At 41.2% G+C, this 17,448-nt stretch overlaps 1 protein-coding gene across 11 annotated transcripts in view; it reads left to right on the top strand.

The window, feature by feature from the left end:
* The window catches only part of EFCAB5 (EF-hand calcium binding domain 5), a 39,605-nt gene that overhangs the window by 14,153 nt on the left and 8,004 nt on the right, over positions 1-17,448 (top strand). For all 11 annotated transcript variants that reach the window (XM_061470163.1, XM_061470172.1, XM_061470168.1 and 8 more), the window contains 9 exons: positions 391-454; positions 2,225-2,292; positions 5,794-5,949; positions 10,563-10,662; positions 11,360-12,223; positions 12,540-12,608; positions 12,739-12,831; positions 13,241-13,455; positions 14,679-14,835. In XM_061470163.1, the coding sequence (XP_061326147.1) occupies positions 391-454; positions 2,225-2,292; positions 5,794-5,949; positions 10,563-10,662; positions 11,360-12,223; positions 12,540-12,608; positions 12,739-12,831; positions 13,241-13,455; positions 14,679-14,835 (1,786 nt within the window). The remainder of the gene's footprint in view (positions 1-390; positions 455-2,224; positions 2,293-5,793; positions 5,950-10,562; positions 10,663-11,359; positions 12,224-12,539; positions 12,609-12,738; positions 12,832-13,240; positions 13,456-14,678; positions 14,836-17,448) is intronic.

Here is a 17,448-nt window from a genome sequence, read left to right on the forward strand (position 1 = left end):
TCACTGGATGTCCTTCTGGTTATCCCTCAGAATCCCCTTAAAAAGGTCCAGGGCAGCCACTCTTGCTCTCCTGTGGCCTCCATTAAATTTTCTTCCTATTCCTGTGGCTCATACAAATTGATACTGCAGCTCAGAAGAGATGAAATGTGCAGTAATTGTAATAATCTCTTGGTACAAGCATTTTTCTTACAAGTGACAGAAGCCCTCTAGGAAATGGTCCTGTGGTTACACACAGCACAACACAGACAAGGTCTACCTTAACATTTACCCACCTATAAGTGGTAAGAAGCATGGCTGGCCCATACACTGGTTACTCTGGGTGATTTCCTTTAGTAATTACCTATTGTTGTCTGCATGAAACAGGCCTTTGACTATCCCCTTGATTTGTAGGTTCAGAGTGCCCTGAGGACTTTTGCAGATGTCATTGCTTCTACAGCCACAGATGTGAGAAAAAGTAAGTTTTTGATGTGTCTCCTTTAGTTCTGTTTCTGTGGTCTGAATTCTGATGCAAACTGTGAGCAAACAGCCAATGGATTTGATAACAGAGAAAGGATCTCTAAGGGTAGTTAGGATATGAACCACAGATTTTGAGACAGATTGGAAAGAGACTGAATCACCGGGTGGTTCATTAACAGGATCTTGAAAAGCATGGAAAGAAGTTGGAAAAAAATCTTTCAGAGAGATAAAAAGATCCACTCACATCCTTCATTAGCCAGACATTGCCACGTGCTTATCACTGTTTTTAAGAACCACTTCAACAAACTCCTCCTCCACCTGCCCTATCAGTGTTTCTCATGGGAGGTCTTGGAAATCCCATGGACAGCTTAGCATACAGGGAGGTATGGAAGAAAGGTAGGATCATGAAAATTACAGTCTGACAGTGGTGTTGCCTTTCATGGTTTCAGGGTTGATGCTGAAGCTTGCCTAATGCTCTGCTGAACAGCCCATTCTTGTCTGGCTCTTCCCTTTGCCAGTCCCAGGCATGCCAGTGACACCCAGCACAAGGGCCTCTGTACCAGAGCACTCAGCACAGAAAGATTTCCATAATTCCTGTCCAATTTAAATAGCTTACACTTGACCTCCCTGAATAATGATAATTGAATAGCTAGAGCCAGGAACATCAGAGTGGCAGCACACAGCCTGCTGCCAGCCCTTTATATTAAGAGTCTGTAATGATCATCAATAATAACAAATCTGCCTTTGCTGGAAGATGGGATGTGCATTCCTGCTTGCTGCTGGAGTCACCCCGCTCTAGAGCTTGACCTTGCTCAGCCCCTTCTACATCATAGAATTGTGTCAATCATCCTATTTGTAGTATGGTGTATAAATGCCAGACCCAGCCTGTGTGCTCCTACTGTGGTATTCGTGGATCCTGTGTGGACAGATACTGGGATGAGAGATTGAGAAGGAAGTTTCTATCCAGCCACTTGCCCTCCAGATGCTTAAAGTGGTTTATGTCCTATTTCACTAAAAATGTGGCTCCATTTCTTAATTTAGTTCATTTAATATCATCCAATAAGCATTAGCAGAACATCAAGCTTTGTTTTATAGTTTAATAAAGATAATGTACAGCTCGGAAATGTCTTAACCAACAAGGGATAAATGCATTCTATGGCGAATTTTCTCATTTCTCCTGTTATATTGTAGAAGAAAGAGCGCACAAATAATCCCAACAGAAATAGCATGTCTGTGCTCAAAGCCCTCATTCAGAAAACTATGCAGGCATTTGAGCTGTCTTCTCAGTTCCATTATAACAGGCCAGATAATTTTGAATATCATCATCAGTAAAAAATAATCCTATAGAACATCTTGGGAAAATGACTGTGATTTTCAGATTCCGCTTTTGCAAAGCAGAACCCATGCCCCCAGTATTTTAAGGCAGTTTTATGTTTGTTAAAGCAAAAATCATTTCTCCCCTCACATATGTAGTTGTAAGTACTATTAAAATCATTGCAGGTTGCACCAGCATATGTCAAGAACAAATACAACCATACAGTTCTGAATAGGTAAGTGCAGACTCTCTGCAAGAGAAATGTGTAGGAATTAGAATTAGGTAGACTCCAGACAGTCAGATGCTTCAGCTGCTCTGTAGGATAACCTGAAATAAATGTAATCCAGTATGAGAAGAAAGTTAATCTAACACTGAAGCAAAACAATGTGTACAATATGTAACCCCACAACTGTTTGCTTTCTAAACCAATATCCCTTCATTTTTTACTGGCAGTCTGTGACAGGAAGCTGGAAATCGTAGACACTTTGGAGAAAAAAGTAAACATAGATGAATTCACAGAGGTGAGAAATGAAATAAGAGCATCTGATGCAGAATATGGTGTTTGTCACAAAGTAGTAGCATTTCTCTGGGGACAGCTGAGATGAATAAGTGAAGGGCTTCACTTCTTCAGCATCCCAGGTAACTGGTTATATGGGGACATTTCATGTTCCATCTTTGTATCCATCCTTTGCTGTCCCAACACTTCCATTCTGGCCAGCAAGGAGGGTGTAGTTTGCTTTCTCAGAGCCTGTGCCAAGCAGTAGTTTTTAGGACAGCCCTCTCAGTCGCTTCCTAGAATGCCAAAGCCCTGAATCACTTGTGAATGCAGATGTTGCAGTAGCTGCTCAAGACAGGTTTGGTGTCCCAGTATATCCATCAGCCTGAGATAATCAGTAATGTCCTCAAACTATTGTTATTTCTGATCAAGTTCTATTAGCCATAGAAAAGCCTAACAAGTGATGAGAAGCTCATTTTTGCTCAGAACTGTTACTGACTTGGACCATAACCAAACTGCAGCAAGAGTCATAGCTGTTCATAAAGCACAACCAGGGTAGAAAATACAGAGCTTTAAAATCAAACTCTGTCATTGAGAAACATCAGGAGTGTGTTTTTAACCCATCCACATCAATAAGTGTAGTTGGAAGGTTCACCCCATCACTCTACTCTTCATCAATCTGAAAACAACTGAACTAGTTCAAACTACACTTACTGAAAAACTCTCCAGGCCAATCCTTTGCCAACCATTTCTACCTACAACAGAGCTGAATTTTATGGCTGGGTACTTAAACCTGCAAAAAGGGATGTTTAGAATAGAAATAATGGCAGACCCTCAAGTTGCAGCAGTGCTGGTGGGTGCTGTTACAATAATTAAAACCAGAGTATAAAGCAGCTGTGCAGAGACTAATTTCAAGCAACCATGTGTGATTTTTGTGCCTTCCTTGCTCTCAGGAGACCCCCATGTTCGTTATTTTGCACAGAGATGCATTTTCATGGTAACTTGTTGAAGGCTTTTTTAAACATGAAATGAGGTATTTTTAAATTTAACCTCAGAATAACTGCATTTAATTAAGAAAACTATTGTGGCTAATGGGAGCCCAGAGAATTGCTTTTGTCACTGAAATGAAGCATCAATACATAATCCCTATGGCATATGTATAAGCACTGAGTGAATTTATGCTCCATTAGCATTAGAAAAATGTTTTAAAATTTATTTTGTGTACTCTTTATTTTAACTCAATTAAAGATATGACAACAGAGATCAGGAATACAAAAGACACAGACTGTCAAGCTGTCTCATTCACTAGCTAGTGCAACTTTGTTCTCAGAATATATTCTTTGATGCGTTTTGCAGTCCATTTTTAATTGAATCAAATGATGAAGCTTTCATCACTTCCCTTGGGGAGCTGTTCCATAATCACAGGCCTCACTTTCAGGCCAGGGCTGCTTCTAATCCTCAGCTGCACTTTACCTTTGTTCATCAGTTTGCATCATCCACCATAGACCAGCAAGAGAGATGATCTTTCTCGACACTGGTCTAGGCCCTTTCACATGTGGAAAGCATTGCTCTGTAATGGACCTTAAAATTAAATGGTGCTTTTTTTCCCTTCCTTGAATTCAGTGCAGCTTTGGGTTACTTAAAGGCTGTTAGAAACTCAGTAGAAAGACCTCACATGTTGTTGTTGGGTTTTGGGGATATTTTTTTGGACATGCAAAACAGTGGTTTTTGTCTTTTTACATCCTTCATGGCAAGCTCATGGAGTCTTTATATTAAAAGCATTTAAATCCCAGATACCAGTCCTTACCAGTTTATTTCACAGGCTTTGTACTCTAATATGCAGAACCTACAGCAGCCTGACACAAAGCTGTTGACCCTGAGGGAAATACTCCCACTGCCTTTGTAGGGTCAGAATCAAGTTTTAAAGGTGAGATTATTTTCCATGATCACATGTGACTCACTCCATTTCTGTTGAGATCAGGAGGAACAAAAAGCAAAGCTCCGTTCTTGATGATAATGTGTTCACAAACTCAGTGAGGTCTTACATGGGATAGCAAGAAGGAGGTGTGCCAGCTTTCTTCTGATGGGTGTCAAAATCTCTTGGTTAATAATAAATCAATGTATGCTTATAACATGTACAGTATTTTACACAGCAGAGTGCTTTATACACATCAGCTAAGAAAAGCTTAAGACTCTACGATAGTTCCTCCTGCCCACAGAGCCGAACATAGGCTTCTAAAAACTGTTCTGGGAAGCTGTTAGACAGAAGTATTAATACACAAGCCCTGGGATGTGTCATCAAGATGACATACAAAATAACAAGCTGCTTGTCCAAGCTGCCTCCTCCCAACTGCTGTCATCCTTAAGGGTTCATCTGTCACAGGGCTCTGGGTTGTAATAGCTCTGAAAAGCTGGGAGATACACGTGTTCCCAGATCTGCCACCTTCTCTCCAGCCCACGCACATCCTCTCTTTTTATGCTGAAATGCAGAAAAGCCACACATTGCATCAGGAATTCTTCTTTCCCACCAGCCACCCCTCAGGCCATTGGCTGCTGCTTTTCTGCTCTTCTTCTCTTCCCCACTTGTCCCATATGTTTGGGAATTATGCAATATAGACCTGAATAATAATAACATATATTAATATTTCAGTTGGTTAATGCATTTCAACAAGTCCAACAAGTCCTAGTATTTAAGGCAGGTATCCATGCTCTAAAAATGGGATAATGGGAAACATTCCATATTTTGGAAATTCCTTGTTTTAACTCCCTGTATGTCTCCCTCAACTGTGGCTGGCTCCAGAAACCTGCTCTAATAATTCAGCACAGGCTTTGGGATTGTGGTTTGGTCTGATGGCCATTATTATTTATGTCATGCACACCACATTTTTAGAACCATATTGCTTTTGCTCATAAAAACCACATGGCTATAAATCCAAAGTGTTAACCTGTCTCCAAGGCTAGAACTTAAAATAAATCTGGAGTCAGTAGTATCCCCAGTGTGAGAGGACTTAGGTGACAGCAGGCACATTTTCAAAAGGTTCTTTCCTTTATTTTATTGTATCCAGACTGGTTCTTTAAACATTGAAATTGTGGCCAATGGTCGTGTTGTGGCATTAGAGAGCTGAGTGACTGTCAGTTTGGCAAAAACTAATGGCTCAAAATGCGTCGTTAGGAGTAAAGTCAAGAATACTAAATGCTGCTGAAAACCATGGAGAACTTCTATCCTCCCTGAGATAACCTGGCTTAATCAATAGCATTTCATAGAGTGGAATTCTCATCCAGCATCTCTGAAGCACTGAACATGATAAGTGACCTCTGGGCAGCAGAGTCACAGGCTAGTTTGGAGAGTATTGCTGTTTCTGAAAGAAAGAACCAAGCGGGCTGTGTACCATCCATGTACCAAGCCTGCAGATTAAACTACAAACTCCTACATACATTATTGCACGCAATCAATTTTAAGGAGCTTAAATAAAGGTTAAAATACTTGAAGAAAGCTAACCATCACACTGCTGCTTTCTCTTCCCAGTATGTCCATTCCTACACTGAACATTTTCCAGATGCCGTGTTCCAAGAAATGCTGAAGCATCTCTGTCGGTGTGCTGATGACTTCAGAGAAGCAGTAAGACATGATATGTGGAGGCAAATGTTTACTTTTCTCTTCATAGATTGTGATTACGCAAAGGTAGGCAAAGCAGCTCTCAACCTAATTTCAATATGGTAATACTTCCAGTTTGGTATTTCTCTGGGTCACTGCTTTCTCTTTACTCCTCATGACTCTAGATACTCTCTTTGTGCTTACTCAGCATTATTTCAGAGGACAACAGCTGCTGCATTGTCTTCAAACTCATGGTTCTTAGGCACAGAAACAGCCAGCAGCCTATAAGCTGATGACTGATTAGAACCTGAATGACCTAACTGATGACTTAAGGCTGAAGTCTGATGATTTTGGAGAAGAAATTAACCATGGTCTTTACTTCTTCTGGTCATTACCTGTTCCCACAGAACACTGAGAATGTTTGGGTGCTAATTTTTCTGTTCAGCTGTATTGCAGCAAAGATAACCTGACAGAGACTGACCTTAACAAATGTGCACATTACTACAATAGTAACATATATTGTGTCAATTATGCTGCATTAATTTATACACCTTGAGGGCTTCTATCAATAAATCTCATAGTTTAAATTTAAAATGCAAAATAATCTGTCTTTACAACCTTTTGAACTTCTGCCACAGTTTATGGGCAGGGAGTTAAAATAGAGTAAGTCAGTTACAGAGCTGGAAATGGAACTCAGAAGCCATAATCTGTTTTTCAGATGCTCTAAACTCTATCATCCTCTGAATACATTTGCATTTCCATTTAAATAAATAAATAAGCTAGATGTATTAGAAAACAAGTAAATAGAGCTGAAGAATCAATGGCATGAGCTATTGCTAAAATCTTGGGCTTCATCCAAAAAGTATGGTATTTGTTACAAGTAGCCTTAGTTAGCCAGTTGCTGGCTACTACACAGCAAACAGTTGCCATAATCTTGCAGTTTTCTACAGGAATTATGTATTCCATGCAGCACTCCTCTAATGATGTTTACAGCATGCCTACCCAGAATGAACTCTGCTGTACAATGTCATGCTAATAATGTCATTACCTCTAAGAGGATGGAATTACAGAGAACATTTCAACACCAATGGTGTGTTTTGGAGAATAGCTGGCAAGTTTCTCTTTCAGAGATGAGGAAAGAAGTGTGTCTATTTCTCAGCTAGGAGACATTTCATTTTCCTATTGCTCCTATGGTGGATGCTCCCAGGTAGAGTAATACATAAAGCTGTGTCCTATCTTTGTCATGCATTTTGAAAGGATCCCTTCTTTTCCTTTCATGTTTTAATGTGATTTTCTTGCTATTATTTCCATGGCAGTAATCACCATCTCCATGCTACTAATCCCAGTGGAATCTCAGAGGCAAAGAGCCAAAAACACTAGGAAAACATAAGAGTGAGCAGCTATCAGCACAGACTCCATTGCTGCCCAGAAAAGAATGAACAGAGCACAAACATGGTTGCTGTTTTCAGTCTCTGAGGTAGCCTTGCTCTGCGAATTGAGTTCACCAAACTGTAGTGTGGACCACACAGTTCTTTTAAACCTGACCTGGTTTCTTTTGTATAGTTCTTAATAAGTCCTGCCCTACTGTACCCACAGGGAAGATAAAAGATGCAAACTAACCCTAGGACTTCTTCCACTTGAATGTGATCCATTACCTGTAATACTCATTCTGCAAAGCAGAGCAAAGCAGTTGTTTCAGTTCCTAATTTCCATTTGTTTGGTGGCAGGCAGTTATTCCAGTCTGCATGGTAACTGTGGCTGGCTGCCTCAATGAGCTGCAATTAGAGCCAGGGAGCTGAGAAAGCAGTGTTTAAATTGCAGTCAAATTAGAAGGTATGCACATGATCATTATTATGATTTCAAATGCATGCATCCAGAAGGATGGCAGGTCAGCAAGAACAGCCTGGACTATACAGTGAAGCAGAAACTTTCCAAGACAGTACCAGAACACAGCTGAATCACTGCTCTGATGCCCAAAAAGGCAATAGCTCTGGGAATTCTAAGCTTATTGTCCCTCTCTGCTCATGTGTATCAAGTATAGTTTTTTAAAACCATCTTTTAAATTAAAAGAATCTGCATTAATTTTGAAGGACTTTTTCAGCCCGAAGCCTTTAAATGTAACTGAATTTAGTCAGATTAGTTTTCAAACTAATGAAGTTTGAGACACTCAGGTCGCCTTTCTTGCAGTACAGCAATGACAGAGCCTGCTTTCTCATGACCTTTTCTGTCTGTTCTTCCCATCTTGCTCGCTAACAAGTGTCTTATGGTGCTCAAGATATACACGTCCCATTTCCAGGAAAACAATCAATCAGTTAAACACTGACCTATCACTGCTGAAATGGCAAGTCTGGTTCAGTGTGTTGCTTAAAGGAATTACTCATAGATCACAGCACATTGCTGAAAACAAATGAGAATCATCACCTGCCAATATCTAGGTGTCAAGAAAATTAAGTCAACACATTTCAACCCTAACCAGTAAAGCTGGCACTCATTAAAAGTGGAGACAAGTTTTGGGTGGCTGTGCAAACACAGATGGTCTGCTGTTATTTATAGTGGATGCCCTACCTGTCCTGCTGAGAAGACTCAATATGAAGGGCTGAAGGGCAGGAATCTTTCAGCAGCCTCCTCAGTCACTTGCATGGCACAAAGAAACCTGTGCTCTGTTAGTAAATTTAGGAACTCAGAAAGACAGAGCAAGTTCCTCCCAAGGTAAGTTGTAAGGAAAAGTATCCTAAAATAACAGACACCTCCAGTAGAATGGCAGATCTGTATAAATTGTACGTGTTAAAACAAGGTGGAAAAGGTACCCCTCATTCATAAGTGGTAATTTCTGAAAAGGAATTTACTGGTTTTAACAATACATAAAATTATTTCATCCAAGGCCCAAACTCTTCTAGAATCTGAGTTATCTGAACCCTCCAAGTGTATTATCTTAACATGACAAAAGAATCCCAAATCATCCTTTTTATTTTCTTTTTAATAATACTTCATTAATTGATTTACCTTTTTAATAAAGTTTTGCATTAGTGCTGCCAACTTCCAGGGAACCAGCAGCTAACTGTGAGAAGTAACAGCTGAGGAAATGTAAAGGGAAAATTAAGTGTGTGTAGTGGAAATACTGAATGGAGAATCCAGATTACACAGTGATCCAGTAACGTCTTCAAAACCATGTTTGTGTGTCTATTAAATGTATGCAGAACCCAAACGGATGTATTCAACTGAAAAACAAGCAGCATGAAGAAGTGTTTGCATGGAAATGTGCAAGGTATTTGTATATTAATGGCAAGAAGATGGAGACCCTGGGAATCAGGGCCTACACCTTGTACATTTAGGGACAGAATTATGTGATGACATTTGTTGTTCCAAACCCCCAGAGAGCTGAAATTCAACTGTAATTTCCAGCATTTTTTTACCAGGAGAAATGAAGTTACCAGAGTATGAAACACTGAAACTCCACCAGATGCTTACATTTCAGTTCAGATCCTTTCCTCAATTCCCAGTAGAGGAAAGGTGTTGCAGTAACAGAAAATGTGATGGATTCCCTGTTTTCAGTATCAGCCTCCTTGGGAGGCACTTCATCAAGTAGGCACTTCTCTCAGTTGTTTTCAAACCCTCTGTTCCTAAACACTGATGCCATTAATTATGGTTTAAAATGATAAACAAGGGGGTCATCTTCAGCTCAGTTCCAGAAAAGAGCAGCAAACTTCTTCCTTTATTTCTTCAGCCTCAGGGTAGGCAAAGTTCAGCAGGAAATAAAAGCTTGGTAAACTTTATGTTCTGCAGTTTTTAATCCAAGAGCAAAATGTGAAAAGGAAATCAATAATTCAGATAGAAAGCTACTTGCTATAAATAATGAACTTAAGTAAATCTGTTCTCTAATTAACTACGATATTTCACTAATGGCAGGGAGATTACAAAGGTGGAAGGACTTAAATAATGACAACAGGAATTCATCATAAAATGGAGAACTTGCAATCATTTAGATTTGCTTTACTTTTGCAACTCACAATTTCCTGATTGGAAAGGCCCCATTTCATTGTCTTTTCCTGGTGTTATTGTCTGTATAACACTCACCCTGAGCAACAAGGACTTAATAAACTCTGCACGTTCCTCTGCACTGGAATCACTGATACTGCTCTCACCTCAGTGGTCAAATGTGTATGATTTTTTAAAGGAAATTAGGGGAGTTATCATAATTCCTCTGGTTTTTGGACTAATCATTTTCCCAGGCAGTTGCCAATACATAACACTTCAAAGGAAATGATGGGGCACAAAAGCAAACTGCAACGTGCACTCGCTAACATAATACAGCACAGCTCATAATAGGTGAAAATTCTTCCATAGTACTGTCAGGAAATCAATATCTGTCCAGAAAGCATGAAATATTGAAGCTTTGATCTTTACATGAAGAGCTCCTTTGGCAAAGTGGTTACAATGATCTAGCTGTAATTGGTGAAGAATATGCAAGAGGATGTGCCTGCAAAGTGATGTGTTTGGGGCATTCCAGCTAAGCCCAGAGGAGGAATTTTTGCCTCTATGAAATAAATTGACTTCTTTGAAATCTGTATTGATGTTCTGGTAATGGATAATTTTCAGTCACAGGTAATTCTTAGCTAATGGTGCCTTTGTAGTGCTGCAAATATTGATGTAAGTCCCAAGAACCACAGGAAAAACCCGATAATTGTAATCTTTTTCTCTAGGTTGGTCTTTTGAACAGACCAAAAATACTTGCTCTGTTGACAGACTTCTACAAAAGAAGCCCAGTGAGTGCTCAGGGGGGATTCTGTAACCCAAGACAGTGTAAGTACGTGGGATCTTCCAACTTTGGTTAAAACATGAGGAGGTCACATGAGATTGCAGAGTTAATATATGTTTCATAAGTGTTACCAGAAGTGAACAGAGCCTATAAAAGGACCCAAATAACTGCTGTGACCTATACACCATAATTTACAAACATGTTTTGCAAACTGTGATGCAAATGCGTGTTCAGAAATACTTCAGCATCCAGAACTTTTCCTTCTTACCAAATTCTGGAGTACTTTTTAGAAGTAGGAGTAAAGAAAGAGTTCTTTTCCTGCAACAGTTCTTCTTTCTTCCTGGGCAGTGAATTTTGTGCTCACTCAAAAATTGCTCCAGGAACATGGAAAGATAACCACAGAGAATAATCTACATGAAAATAGAATGGTTTTAAGCTATTGGACATTAATTAACTGCTAAGATCAAGTACAAGGCAAATTACAGCTTTCCTTCTTAGCATGGAGAATTAGGAAATACTTCTTTCAAAAGCAATATGGTGTAATACACAGTTACAAGTGCATGTCTCTGTAAGCAAAGACATTCTGAAGCTCTGTGTTCCTGAGATGCATGTTTCCAGAAGGTACTTTCTGATAGTTTCTTTTCCTTTGGGAATACCTTTTCCTTCAATTTTCCTTATGCAGTACTAGAGAACATAAACCCACTGTGAACTATCAGCTTACCAATGTATTTTCTATTCTAGGGCCAATAATAGAGCTGCAAGAGATTAAGCCTGCACATTTATGGGGAGGCTTTGATGACCAGGAGGTTTGTGAGGAACTCAGTGAAAAGTTAGTCTTGTCTCAAACTGAGAGAGAGATTTTAGCTGGACCTGTAGCTGACGATAGACAAGGCAGCAATGTAGTGGAAACTAGTGTCACAGAAGGTCTTTCTGAACAAAAGGGCATGAGTGAAGCTGAGACTGGAGGAATTCCTAAGGGAGAAAACCAAGCAGCAGAATCAAATGATGCTGAAGTGAGAGAGGAAGGTGAGGATGCTGTGTCAGAGCTGGAAAGCATTGGTTTGGAAGTTAGAGACTTGGATGGAGATACCGTAGTTAGTGGGAAATCCAGTTTCCATGAAGACATACAAACTGAGGAGCAAACTGAGTCTGTAAGTGCATTCAGTCAGGAGGAAGTTCTCCCTGAATCAGCTTCCACTGAATACAGTCTCAGTAGAGATGGAGAACCTGGATCTGAAAATCAGGTGGAGGAAGAGGAATTTAGCCTGGAAAGACAGCCTGATACAGAAAAAAATGGGGAAGTAGATTATCCTGTCTCAGACAGAGAGCCTGGCTCAGAAGGGCAAGTCGGTCAGGAAGAGGAGAACTGGACTGCAGAGACAACCAACACAACTTCAGAGCCAACACCTGAAGCTACAGCCATGACCTCAGAAGACAGAGCTCTGGCAGACACAGATGTCATTGATTCAAAAGAGGATGCTCCAGTTGCAGAGGTTGTGAAAGAAACCCCTGCAAGAAAAGAGAGTGTTTCTGAGCAGCATGGCAGCCAGATTGGCCAACAGGCAAGGCTGCAGGATGGGAACCTTCTCCAAGACCAGGGTGAAGGTAAAGCATTCTCTTTTATTCTGGCAGACCTTGATCTTTGTCAATGTACACATTGACTGGTTTAACTATAGGTGTGTTTTTAATCCTTTTCAAAACTATCCTAGTGGCAGGTGAGTCACTGCTGGTGATCTGTATTCAAGGCACTGAGCAGCCACTGTAATTCAAGTATGGACTTTCTGAAGCAGAACCATTTTTATAATAAGGAGAAACTTCATGTTCTGTTTCACTCTGTAATATAAGAATGTATGTAATATAAGTACAGTAAGACAGGAGCCTGAGCATGTTAAACCTAGAAGATTTCTCTTTAAAATTGCAGGTCCAGCACCCACAGACAGACAGGATTCTCTAGCTGAAGATAGCCAGGAGGTTAAAGTGCCATGGTCAGGTAACTGATCATGTCAGCCCTTTTCATCCATTTTAGAAGCTATAGCTTGGATATGTGTATGTAAAGGCTTTTAGAAAAGCTGTATCTTGTGTCTTTTCTAAAAGCTTGTGTATATTTTATCTTTCATCAGGTGACTTTCTGACTCGTGACCTAAGTTCCAGGTTTAGCAGCTGTGGAGAGAGAATTCCAGAGGACTGGAAGTGTGAGGACACTAGATTTGCAGGTATTTGGTCACAAAGCTGTGTGTTCACTTGGGCACATAGTGGCTGGCAGTGTTGGCCAGTACTGCTGTGAGCTCAAAGTTTGGCAAGAATACAAGCACTAAAGCTGACTTCAAGATAAGAGCAGTGTAGGCTTTGCCTCAGAGAACCACTTGCAGCGTAACAGTAATTTCAGCTTAGCTGTATTCAGGATTTGACCTTGTTGTATGATAGCATCCATAGACTAAAGAGATGCTATTAGGAAAATATAAGCAGATTAAGGCCTTTAGTCAGTGTGGAGTCAGTCTGTACTCAGCTATAATTTCACCGGATAGGAAATGCAGGATTTAGGACTGAGTTGCTATCTGCCACGTGGCCAGTGTTAAGGCAACATTTGGCTGCCTGTGACACACTGTGCTTTCTGCCTTTCAGACTTACATCCCATCATGGCAGAGATTCAGAACCATTGGGCTTCTCGTACTAGGAGTGCCTTTGATGAAAGCAGCCTCAACCTGCCACAGTTTGTACAGCTCATGGAGACATTTGTTGGTGAAGAGGTTTCTCTGCCTGCTGTGAAGAGGCTTATTGCCTTCATCAAAAGAGAATACAAACAGACAGAAGAAGAAAAAAGGAAACAACTAGAAAAAGTAAATATATGTTTTGCTGAGCCCATGTCCAAACAAAAATCAAGCAAATGCCTACAGACACTTAGAAAGTCAACTTTTAATCTCATGCTGGCAGAGCTATTCACTTGCAGCCTTGCATTCTCTATTTCAAGAGACCTTTTACACCTTTGTTTTCATATGGATCCTCCCTCCCTAGCCCATAGCTCTAGGAGTGGTGACAGACTCATCCTGTAAGAGGTTGTCTGTCTGTTCTAGAGCCTCAGTGACACAGCAGGTTGATAGTTAATTTTGAAAGAGCTCAAAACATTCCATTCTGCTTATTCACCTTCATAATAGCCAAGAACCTGATCTCTGACCTACTGCACTGGCATGTGCATATGAGGTTGTGGGTGTTTCGGTGAAGATCATAAAACAAGTGTGTTTGGTTTTGCTATGTGCATGGCTGTATGTGAATGTGCACATGCTTCTTTGTGTTTAAGTTTCAGGGTGCTCTTGCCATGTGTTGAAAAATATGTTCCCTTTCAGCAATATCCTCATGCACAGCGTCTGGGTGCCCCATATCACTTCAGAGTATAGATATACTTCATGGTGGGTCTGTCCATAGTAGTCTCTCTAGCTCAGAGAGGCTCAGACCTCAGACCTGTTTCTAGTTTTCCTCTGTGCTGCTGACCTAATTTGGATGAGATATTGGATCTGACGGCTCTACTGTCCTCACGCTGAGCACAACACACACTGCCAGTATTTTGGCCTTTGAGAGAATTCCATCCCAGCCATTTATCACTGTATGCTGTGCAAAGATAGTTTAAAGGGCAAATTGTACATTCGTTTGGAGCCCACACACTTCAGGGCAGCACCAGCAAAATAACAATGTACAGATACACAAACTGTCACATCTTTGGGTGTTAGTAACAAGGCTATGGTTAGTTCTTCCTGGGAAGACATTTGTATTCTGGGAAACCTGCACTTACCTGAGTTGATCTCACTTTAGATCCAGCACAGGCTTCATTTGTTCACTGTGAAATAACCCTCTGCGGTGCTGATTCTGCCTGCTAGAACTGAACTGTTGTCTGTGTTTTGTGTTCCTAGGCATCTCTCAGGTTAAAGGTTCATCTCCAGGTCTGAGCTGTGTATGTACAGATAGGAATGATGTGATTGTCATACCGCTGCAGTTTCCATTCTTGGGTAGACACTGAACATCAGTGTCCAGGAGTCACTACAGATCAAGCTGCTCCTCTCTCTTGTAGGTTCACCACAGCTCTCGCCTGGCCCAGCGGAACCTGCTTTTGGAGGCACTGTTTGAAAAGTGGGACAACACTGCATCTGGGTTTCTGGACCTGGAGGAGGTGGAGGCTGTTCTGAGCACCTTCAAGGAAGGGACGGAAAAAGAGACCTTGAGGAAGGGTAAGGAGATAGCTGTGCTCTGAGAAAACACTGTTAACACAGTAGGCTTAAACCATTCAACAACAGTGCTAATGAAGTTGTTGGCAAGCACCAGTCACTTTTTGTTTTTGCAAGAAATTATAAGCATACACGGTATGATGTGTAAAATAAAATGGAACAGTTATCCAGAGCGACTTGTTAATGCATAGCTCCATCCCCTCCTCCTGGGCAAGACTCCTCTGCAACAGATTCCCACTCAGAGAGGCAGCCCAGTGCTTCCCTGACATTGTGATGTGTTGAAAAATCATTTCAGCCTTAACATGCAATGTACACTTGTGTTGTGGCAGTGAAAAACACAGGTAAAACCTGAGACATGTTTGCACTTCTCATCTAGCTCGTCTGAGCTATCCAGCTATTTTTATAGATAGATTTTACTGTGCTATCTGCAGCAATGTATCTCATAGGAAAGAACAACAGCTTTCCTTATGGGTCTCAAATAGCCTTTAGTAATCCACACTTGCACAGTGCTCATGAATTAGATAGCAGCTTTGAGTCTCACTTCTCTGTTGGTTCCTTTCTCTGACTAAACTTAGCAAATTTGGTCATTGACAGAATAGAGCTGGGTCAGACAGAAGTGCTGCAGGTTCACCTGGACCTGTCTGGCAGCCTCATACATATTAACATGTGGGCATTAGATGCTCTGAAATACTGTATTAGCAATTAGAAACAGGTCTGCATGCGTGCTTGGATGGAGAGGACTGGTTTATTCATCTCCATGCTCATCTTCTTGTTGGTATAAACGGCTCATTTTAGCAACCACCAAACCCTCTTTGTCCTTTAGCTCACTTGAGGCAGCTGGTGGGGTGGGGAGCACACCAGTGTGCTCCAGTTCGTAGTCTCCAGGCTGCACAGCCACAGAAGAAACTGCAGGTCACAGCTTTCTTGTATTTAAAGCATGCCAGAATGTACTGAAATATGGAAGGACATAGTCCCTTCCATGAAGGGCTCATAAACTAAAGGACAAATAAATAGCAAGATAGCATAGCAAAATCAATACTACCTACAAGCAACATAAAATACTCCCAGCAGCTTCAACGTAATCTTCCAAAGCCACTGTGGAACAAGCAGGTTTGGGGGAAGGGGCCACAGACATTGAACACCTCTTGGATGAAAACACAGAGTGACAAGTGGGTGGAATGATTTGATTTTCCTTGTAAGTGAAAAGTGAACATTGCAGATAGGATGTAGAGAATAATTCATTATGCTATGGCTCAGTAATAAAAGAACCGATCATGCCACGTTCAACTTCATGCGCATTTCTTTCTTCATCTCTTTCTTCAAAGAGAGGAGAAAGTGGAGGTGAAAATCCGTGTTTATGCCATCAAACAGTTCTCCATCCTAGTTCTGTCAGAAAGCCAGAAATTAAATGAAAAACTCTGAATGTTCTATAGCTGATGGGCAGGATAAGGCAGCATTAACAGTCAGCTCCACCGTGACTGGGGCTGGTTAGCACTTGCTAATTCTACAGCTAAAGTCAGTGATCAAATACCTCCTGAATTCTAGGGGGGGAAGGAGGAGGCTCTCAGCTACCATAAATATCTGTGTCTTAATGCACTGCGAGGCAACCAGGGCAGCTCCCTGCCTATTCCTGTGCATCATGAATCAAAGCATTTTCTATTACACTGTTCCTTATAGCCCACTGTATTGATCACAAAATACTCTCGTGCTTAACAGCAAAGTCACACTTTGACATATATATCTTTGCTTGCCTAGTTTGCTAGTTGGAAGCAGCTTGACAAATCGCTCTCCTTCCTTTTCTTCTTCGAGTCCAACAGGATTTGAAATCAGGATGCAGAAAAAATGATGAAGATTTTAGTCACTGCAGTGCTCAGGAGAGGCATTGCCAGGAGCAGGAACAGGCAAGCCCAGCCTGGGCAGAGCCGCCGGTGAATCCCAGTTTTCCAAAGCCGGGAATCCGCCTGCAACTCCCAATGCCTGTGCAAGAGCACCCCCGTGAGCCCAGAGCTGGGGTGTGGGGAGCAGCAGCACTGGCCTGAAAGGATGGGTACAGGGTGCAACAGCTCTCTTAGCCTGGCTGCTGATTTAAGTAACATCTGCAGAGAAGCCACAGGGTAAATGTACATTTTCAGGCTCAGTCTGCTGGGATTACAAGTCTGAGAAGGGTCTTGTTTATCTTCAGGATCTCTGGGCAAACTGGAACTTTGTGAACTAGAATGAGTAGACTTGGGAAAGTGATTCTTGAGAATCATGATTTGACCCTTGTGGCACTCCTCATTCCCCCTTCTCCAAGCAAAGGGAAGCCAGACCTTTCTTACCATGGCACCTTTCCTATTTTCCATTGACCTTTACTGTTTAGGTATGTTCCAGGGGTACAAAAGGAGCACAAGAGCAATGCTGCTTAGGTTTCTTTCACAGCAGGTGAGGGATCTAGACGAAAAGATGTATTCAGTCTGGAAGCTGGAGTTTACCTGTCATGATGAGAGCTTCCATTTAGGAGATAGCTGGAAGGTAGAAGAATGACAGACTGGAGCACTCCACCCAAAGCCAGTTGAGGGCTTGATTCATATTTTACACAGGAAAAGCAAAACTTATTCAAATAGATTGTCCTTGTCT

The sequence above is a fragment of the Pezoporus flaviventris genome, unplaced genomic scaffold (genome assembly GCF_033815535.1).
Source record: "Pezoporus flaviventris isolate CSIRO_AGI_PZ_B2104156 unplaced genomic scaffold, CSIRO_AGI_Pfla_v1 ptg000063l, whole genome shotgun sequence".
In the NCBI taxonomy this organism is placed as follows: Eukaryota; Metazoa; Chordata; class Aves; order Psittaciformes; family Psittacidae; genus Pezoporus; species Pezoporus flaviventris.